Raw genomic sequence first — 8724 nt, 5'->3', positions numbered from 1 at the left:
TAACTGAACTCTTGTGACCTGATGTCATCTCAGCCTGCTACTCCCTATTTATTTATTTGAGATAAAGAGAGTGAGCGAGCATGAGCAGGGGTGAAGGAAGAGAGGGAGAGGGAGAAGCAGACTCCTTGCTGAGCAGGGAGCCCAATGTGGGGCTGGATCCCAGGTCCCTGAGATTATAACCTGAGCTGAAGGCACACACTTAACTGACTGAGCCACCCAGGCACGCCAGTGTTTGCATGACTTCAGGTTTGAAAACCACAAAACTAGATGACCAAGGTAGCCATGCTCATGGCACTCTGGGCTCATCCAGTCCCCGAAGAACTGGTTTTGTTGCCATATATACTTAGAAAAGACCCCTGGGCTTATCAGTTTATTGACAACTGACAGTACTTGAGAATGCTAGCAGGTACACTGGCAAATGTTTCATAATGACTCTCTGGGAGACAGGATGGGGAAGCCCCAAGTGATGGTGTTCGCCAATCTCCATGGTGTAAATTCTTCCAGCACAGCCAACTTTCAGTTATCAACGTGAAGTCAGTTGCAGAGTTGGGGAGAGATACAATTAACAGGCTCAGGAGTTGGCTTTGGGACATCATTGGTTACAAAGTACCAACTGATCACCCTGCTGTCTTCCCTTTCCGGGTGTAAAACCAACTAAGATACAGACTCGGGGGACAGATGGAGGCTACAGTGCCAGTCTTACTAGGATCAGAGCTGGTCAGACATCGTAGATTGGATCATTGTTAGGATACCTGCCTTCTCTGATTCTGTAGGAGACATATTCTTCCCTCTTCCATTGATCTCGGGCTCAGTCATGTGACTTGCTTCCTATTCCAAGCCAAGGCCTTCAGAGGCCTCCTGCGTATTCCTTCCCCTTGGGTACTTGTGCCTTCACCCGTAGATGTCCAAGCAAGGCTCTGGTTCCAGGGAAGGAGGCCCAGGAGTGGAGTTGTGCTGCATCAGTGAGCCCAGCTGAGGGAAGTCCCCCGGGGCCGATGCGCGGACTTCTGAGCTAAGTGACTGCTTGTTTTACGCTTCGGGGCTTTTGTGGGTTTTTGTTAGACAGCATTTTGGGGCCATGGTTAGCTTATTCAGAAATTGGTACCTAAATGGGAGACTAATGTAACAGAGTTCAGAAATATGCAGCATAGGTTTGGAACTGGACAGTCAGGAAATTTGGAAGAGGTTGGAAAAATGGCCAGAAAAACAGTGACCTGGGTGCATGTGGTGAAGAAATATTTGGTAAGATTACAGCCTATGCTAGTTTGGGAGGGAGAAAATGTTCCTATGAATTTGTGGAATTTGGCAGGCCAGTTTCCAGGCAGAAGATTGTCAACATGAGCTTTTTTGAGCCATAAATGATAAGGTACAGCAAGTGGGAGATGGGTGCAGAAAGGAACCGGCCAGTTTTAAGCAGGATTTGGAAAATGAAGTTATTTCTCATCTCCAGTCTCTCTAGCCACTGAGAGACCTTTAGCTTCAGATTTGGCTTGGGAGGGGGACAGATACAGAGTCCAGGCAGTTCTAGTGAAGGACAGCATCAGAGTAAAGACAAAGTCAAGGATGTGCCCTTGATTCTAGTGCTCTTTGTTTTCACAGTCCTGGAAAGGAATAAAGTGGCTCTTGACTATCCTTTCAGTGATAACAGGGTACCTAGAAACCTTCAGGGCATGGCCCCCTGTAGCATGGTGTGATGTCCCAGTCACCTAATGTAGGATGAGATGTGTCACTGAAGGGACGTGGGTGGGGCTTTTGGCACAGAGTCGACTGGAATCAAATATGCCTTAGACCCACAATGTTTGAGAGAGCTGAGTGCGCAAATGCATGGACTCAGGGGGATGGAAGTAAAGGGTGGCAGGCTCCTAACTTCCTTCAGACAGGAAGAGGTTGAAGAGTTACTGTGTTCTCATGGAGGGCATGCTTCCCCAGGCCCTCCCCAGAAGCTGAAGGGCTGAGCCAAAGGGAAGATGGCCTCAACTGAGGAAGCCAGAGCCGTGCAGCAAAATGAACTGGGGAACAATTCAAGAAACATTCCACCCAGCGGGAGGATCTGAAAATAGTTGCTCAGGAGGGTTTCAAATACTGTTCTGCAATGACCAAGATAGGAGAGGGGCGTGCCACCACTGTACGTTGGGAATGTGCATGTACATGATGGCCTGAGAGCTTTTCTAGTTCCTAAGTGTCTGGGTCTAGAAGAGCCCCATCCACGACAGGTGTCGATTGCAAGATCCTTGACTTTGAGCCTGACGATCAAGTGTATAGACTTCGGGGGGCCTGGGGTGAGTATATTCTACATGTGGGAGGGACATGCATCACAGTCTTTGAGGGCAGACTGTGGTGGATTATATATTGTTGAGAGATTATTTACTCTCTCCTTCTCTTTTCCATGGAAGGGAAGCACTTGCCCATGTCACTGCTGATGGGTTTAGCCAAGTGACTTGCTTTGACCAGTTCCACGGTTCAGAGAAGAAGCCTAAAGAGAATCCTCATTTTTCTGCTTATTCTCTTGTGCTTCAGCTGTCCCCACAAGAAGGCAATGGCCAGGCCAGCTTCCTGGCCCTACGAGGAAGAGGAGAGTCCCGTGGGGTTGTGCCCCAGCCAAGCTGATTGGATTAGCCCCTCCCCCAGTTGCCCAGCCCAGCCCAACCTAGATCAGCCAACCCTCAGTTGGCCCAGATTCAGAAGTTTCATAGAGGTTCAGCATGCCGAAGCTTCCTGGATATTGGTATGCAGCATGACCTTGGCCATGGTTAGCTGATGGAGGCATGGAGGCATAGAGCCATGATGGGCTTCTTAACGCTGTGACTCATTAAGTCTCAGTGCTGAACAATTTGCAGCCTCCCTCTGCCCTCAGAGCTGTTTCCAGAGACTTACCATGTGGTGAGGCAGAGGAGAAACGCAAGCCTTCAAATAAGCTTGGAAGGAGGCAGACATAGGGCGCAGGCAGGCATGCTCCGTACCTCCTCCTGAGGGTGCCCTCAGCTAAGTGAGCCTTCCTTACAGAAGAGTGAGGCCCCGGAGTGTAACTCGGGCTATAGTCTTTCTAGCAGGAAACTACGGCCAGTCATACAGGGAAGACTTTGGGTGCTCAGCAGAAAGGCACACTACTAAATTCTGTTTTCCTTGGGGGTTTCCTCCTTTCCTCAGTCCACTTTGTCATATGCCGCCAAACCGAACGCCCTCTACGTAGCTTTGGCTCCGCATTCTCTGAGCTGGGTGGCGAGCTTTTTCTCATGGAGAGGAGGGAGTTCAGGGGCCCAGCATTTCTGGCCCTACAGAAGGGGACTTCTACCCCCTCTAACCCAGTCTTAGGCCCTCCCCGCTGTTCTTCAGATTATCTTCAGATTACGCTCATCAGATTACCCATCAAAGAGGGAATCCCGACCTGAGGATTGCTTTGGGACAAGTGCTTGGGAATATACCTGGATCTGGTACACAAGGTTTTGGCAAAGCAACTTAGATCTTCAGATCAGCTTGCTGAAAGAACAGCCGGTTAGTAAATCGCCAAACCCTGCCCACCCCTCACCCATAGAGACAACAAATAAACAGCCACTAAATGTCTTCAGCATTAAACATTTCTAGGCGAAGGCGCGACAGTCAATTTTGACACTGTTGTGAAGAAATACAGCCTAGTTTCTGTTCAGATGCACCAAATTTACTGCTCAGGTTCTCATTAACTCCTGTCAAGGAAGAAGCAGATAGACAAAATAAATTATGAAAAAATTACTTTTTTAATGTACAAAAAGACTTATTTACAAGTTGAGCGTGTCATCTCAATTCATAGCATGTAGAAAAAGCTAAATATTTTGGAGATATAAATTTGGCTGGCTGATTCACCTACAGTATTTTCAGGGATGATGCCTTCTGTACAGTCTATACACAGGCTGGGAAGGGCTAGCAAAATCTTAGCTCAGGGAGCGAGTGAACACCGCCACTGAGCCCAGACCCTTGGAGGCGTCCCAGGGATGTTATCTGGCATTGGCTTGGTCTATGGACCCTAACAAAACATCCGATGTACTGGAATGTGGACAGCCCAAGTAAGGTTTTGGTCCTGCCCCAGTTGAGGCCAGGGTCACAGGATCAGGCTCATAGTGGTGCGGCTGGTTTCGGCAAGGTCGCCACAAATTCAACATGGGAATGGTGTGCGGTGTGTGTATGTGTGTGGTGTGGACGAGGCATCAAGTCACCCTCCAGTACATTTAGGAACGATGTCTTCTGATGCCAGCTCCAAATGCCATTTCCGGGTGGGGCTGGGTTGCACTGAACAGGAAAATTCAGTGATGGTCCCTCAGGGTCCCAAGAATCAACCCTGTCACCCTCCCACCCCCACCAAAAACACCATGCAGGTCATCGTACTTTGCAAAAGGAGCAGGAGGATGGAGGGGAGGAAATCGAGAAGATCCGGGGACCGCACACTGTGCCTCGGCACAGACCACTGGGCTGCGGGTGAGCGGACAACACAGCTCGGGAGCCTGGGCAGAGGCTGCTGTCAAGTCCTGGGCTTTTCCGTGGTAGGGTCAGTGGACAGTGCACTGGAGAAACAGGATTGGGTAAACATACGACTTCCTCTTCTTATGAGGGAGCTTCAGGGTGGCCTGAGGCTGGGCCCCTGGTGTTCTCCCTCTTTCTCGAGGTCCCATGCCAGGCTTTGGCTCACCTGGGTCCATCCCTAACCCAAAGCAGCTCCAGCAGCCCCGAGGTATTTAGAAGTAAGTGTTCTTTCCAGGAAGGGCTACATTCGACATGCATGAACACTGCAAACATGGTCTGGAGAAGCCGGGGCAGCTCCTGGGCTTGCCCCAAGGACTACAATTTTTCTTTCTCTTCTCTGGCAATCCTTCCATACTTCATTCATTTGTATGCACTTGGACAGTCTGCCAGTAGCAAACTTGGCTTTGGGGGGTGGGGCAGACGCGCCCGCTCTACCAAGCCTGGAATCAGGATGTACTTCCAAATCATCCAGGTAAAAATCTTTTTTTCTTCCTCTGCAGCACGGGGGATGTTAGAGGCCTCAAGAAGTAAGCTTCATAGAATTCTTCTGCCTCGCCCGTATGGGAATGAGAAGCTTATCTTCCTGGATCAGAATATCCAGTATGGCTTTCAGATTCAAACCCAAATGTGGTTCCTTCTACCCTCTTTCCTCATGTACTTGGAAAGCCCTCAGCCAACGGAATCCCTCATTAGCCAAATGACAGAGGAAAAGACGCCAGAACAATTTGGTCCCATAAACACCAAAGGCTGGGAAGCACTGTGCCAACGAGTTTTTCATTTCTACCTTGCCTTTCTCATTGAGATTTTTCGCAGTGTTCTGAAAAATAACCCCAAAGAAAACCAGACAGGATACACACAAACCTGCCCTTAAAGCAACTGTGGTCTGAACTGGCCATTGGCAATACTCCCTCAGACCTATTTAATACTTTTTTTGGAAAAAGGCAAAATCGACAAGAGCCCCACGCTCTGGGAAATGATGGCTCCTCCGAGCCTGCTGAACGCCCAGGGCTGGGACCTTAGGTCATCATGTTCAGGAATTTGCTCTCCTCGGCCAGGCTGGTGAGCATGGAGCTCATGTCCCCAACAGCCATGTTGCTGATGCCCGTGGGGATGGAAGGCAGAGTCAGGGAGTTCCGGGGGGTGGTGAGGCAGGAGGAGTTCTGGGAAAGGCTGTGGAGGAGGCTGGGACTCAGGGTGCCTGAAAGCAGGCTTGAGTGATCGCCATCATCCATGATGGCATCGAAATCAATCTGGGGAGCCTCCAGGAGCTGGGAGTCCACTGTGCTGGATACCTGGTTGACCCCTGGTGAGGGCAAGGGCTGGGGCTGGATGCTGTCTGGGCAAGCCTGTGGCTGTGGTGGCTGGGGCCGCACAACCTGGCAGCCCACATGGTTCTCCAGGCCTCCGTTCTGTTCGTACATGTGGATCTGGCCATAGTAATAGAGCATGCTGTGATCCTGGGCCCCGGCCACATCCTGTGGGGCTGGCTGAGGAGGCCGGGACACCACGTTGCCCATCGCTCCTTTGGGCACATCAGCCATCTCCTGGCTGGCTGACACAGTGGCCATGGAGTGGCTGGTGGCCCTGGCATAGGCCAGCTGCAGCCCAGCCCGCACCCCACGGTGGCAGCCGGAAGGGCTGGGCTCAGCAGGTGGCCGGGGTTGCACTAGGCCAAAGCTGGATCCGGCCACCCCGACAGCACCCTGCTGGGGCTCCATGAAGCCCGGTTGCTGGGAAGGCAGAAGGTGGGAGCCCTGGCGGTAGCCCTCCTGGCTCATGGGAGTTGCCAGGTGATGGCTTTGCTGTGGGTAGCTCTGGGTTGAGTGAAGGGGTGGCATCCCGGTCAGGTTGGAATTGGTGATTCCAAGTTCCCTGCGGTTGCTGCCCATTATGGCGGCTTCGGGAGCAACTTCCATTTGCTGGGGGAGCCCCAGGTGGACTGGCTTGGCCACCATGTTGCTGCAGGATGGAGGGTATGGGTTCAGGGCCCCACCCATGGTACTGGGGCTCAGCTGGGGGTGGGCTTGGCCATAGTTGGTGTGGGGGCTCCCGGTGGTGGTCATATTGGGACACGGACCACCTGTCCCTGGCTGCCGCATATAATTTATCCTAGGCACAGATGGGCCGCCCCCGCAGGGCTGGAAGTGTGTCTGCGCACTGTCCAGGGCCCCGGGGCTCAGGGGCAGACCTTGAGGACCATAGCCTGTGTAGTGGCCGAAGGCTGGCTTCTGCTGCACCACAGCCAGGTTGCCCTGCGGGAAGGGCGAAGGCTTCCCCTGGCTGGCCAGCGTGTCCACAGTGCCGGAGCTCACCTCATTCCACTGCACAGGCATGCTGTTTTTGTTCAGGCTGGAGGGGGCCCCGTAGCCCAGCTGGCAACCTCCCAGCCCCGGGGCGGAGGGGCCCACGTTGGAGTCGGCGGCCACCATCCTGCGCGGGCCATGCAGCCCCGGGCTGGGCAGTTTGGGGTTCTCGGAGAAGCAGGTGCTTTCCGGGGGGTAGGCCTGCGGGGGGCTGTCGTCCAGGGCCCCACCGGCGTGCGCCTTGATGTACTGCACCACGTCGTCGGGCAGCACAAGGTCGTCCTCGGGCAGCACGAGGCCCATGTCGGGCCCTGCGCTGTCCGCGCCCGCCACCAAGGCCTCCATAGCCACGTGCTCGCTAATGCTGGGCGGCCGGGGCGAGTAGGCGCTGCGAACCAGGCCGCCATCGGCGCTCGCCGGGCCTGACAGGCGGAGGCCTCGCCGGTCGGCGCAGGGCAGCAGCGGGGCCGGGTTCACATCATGGGCGCTGTGGAAGCGCTGCACCCGCGGCGCGGCCAGGGTGTCGGGCCGTCTCACTGGGTCGCTGGCCCGCCGCGCCCCGCCGCCCGGCGCCTCGTGGGGGAAGGCGGGCGCGGGCCCCGCGTGGCTGTGGGCGGGCCCATCGCTGCCCCGCCGCGGCCCTAGCGGGCGCGGGCACGACACAGGCGGCGCCAGCCTGGTCCGCAGGCTCGCGCGCTCCAGGCCGGGTAGCGGGGTCGGGGGCGGCCCGCCGGTGGCCGCGGCGTACTTGGCCCGCAGGCTGTATTGCTGCGCTGGAGTGAGGCTGAGAGGCCCCGCGCCCCCGCTGCCCCCGACGCCACTGCACTGGCTGGCCTCGCTCGAGCGCCGCGACGCGTCGGTGGAGATCGGGTCGTAGGAGTCGGCCGAGCTAGCGTTGTGGGGGCGGCCAGCGCCCAGGGGCGACGCCTCGCTGGAGCGGCGGCTGGAGAAGTAGGGAGAGATGCCGGAGGAGCGGCGGCTCACGGTGTAGGCGGAGCTGACTGTGCTGGTGGAGCTGTCGCGGCGCTCCTGCAGGTGGCTCAGCATGGTCACCTCGCTCGCGGACAGCTCCGACAAACGCGGGTTGGGCAGCAGCCCGGCTGGCCCGCCGCCGCTGAGGTTTTCCAGGATGGAGCCTGCGGGAAAGGAGAGGGGTCAGTGGCCGGGGCCAGGGCGCGGGTGCTCTGCCGGCTTTGACCCAGCTCAGCCTGCGGCCGCTGGAGCCCTGTACAGGGCGTGGCACACAGCTGGCCCTCAACCTACGACCTCTAGATGAAAGGAGGGACGGGGAGCCCAGTAAGTGAACAAATGATGGCCCAGTGGGAGTCAGGAGGCCTGATTCCAATCTTAGCTGCCAGGGCCTGCCCGGCCCTGAATTCTCATTCTGTCTGATCCTTAGTTTCCCCAGCTGTGGGTAACACATGCCTCTGGGTAGGAAGAGGTTATTGAGAGCCGGGGAGGAGGAGCCTGGGAGGGCCCTGGCCACGCCCCTGCACCTTCACCTTCTGGGCGTGGCTGTGGCCAGGCTGGTTTCCCAGCGGCTGAGCTGACCGAGGAGGCTGCTAATAGGCAGTCCCCCGATGCACACCCATGGAAGGGAGCAAAGGCCTCAGAGTGCCAAGGGTGTGTGTGTGTGTGCGCGGGTCTGCAGGCCCCACGGCAGCTATCACAGGGAGCTCTGGGCCTTGAATGGCCTCACACTCCTGCCCTGATCAGTCCCTGGATGGGGTCCACCCTGGAAAAGGGTGACCTTGGGTGAGGCAGCTGTCTACAGCCCAGGCGATTTCTGTATGAGGCCAGGAGTTGAAGGCCATTTGCCAGCAGTTCCTGCAACAGCTGGGGCAACAAAGCCTCCCTTCAAGGGACACCTGGGTGGTGCGTCACAGTGTCCACCACGCTGGCCGTGGGTCCAGCTAACTGTCTGGCACAG

At 55.8% G+C, this 8724-nt stretch overlaps 1 protein-coding gene across 1 annotated transcript in view; it reads right to left on the bottom strand.

Annotated features, from left to right (window-relative positions):
* Positions 1–3732: 3732 nt before the first annotated feature.
* Positions 3733–8724, bottom strand: part of GLI2 (GLI family zinc finger 2) — a 58505-nt gene continuing 53513 nt past the window's right edge. The window contains exon 12 of the mRNA XM_032840907.1: positions 3733–7930. Coding sequence (XP_032696798.1) covers positions 5508–7930 — 2423 coding nt within the window. The 3' untranslated portion in view covers positions 3733–5507. The remainder of the gene's footprint in view (positions 7931–8724) is intronic.

The sequence above is a fragment of the Lontra canadensis genome, unplaced genomic scaffold (assembly GCF_010015895.1).
Source record: "Lontra canadensis isolate GAN:19392208 unplaced genomic scaffold, GSC_riverotter_1.0 scaffold117, whole genome shotgun sequence".
Lineage (NCBI taxonomy): Eukaryota > Metazoa > Chordata > Mammalia > Carnivora > Mustelidae > Lontra > Lontra canadensis.
Note: the sequence above shows the minus strand (reverse complement) of the source record. Positions and strands in the feature narration are given on the sequence as shown.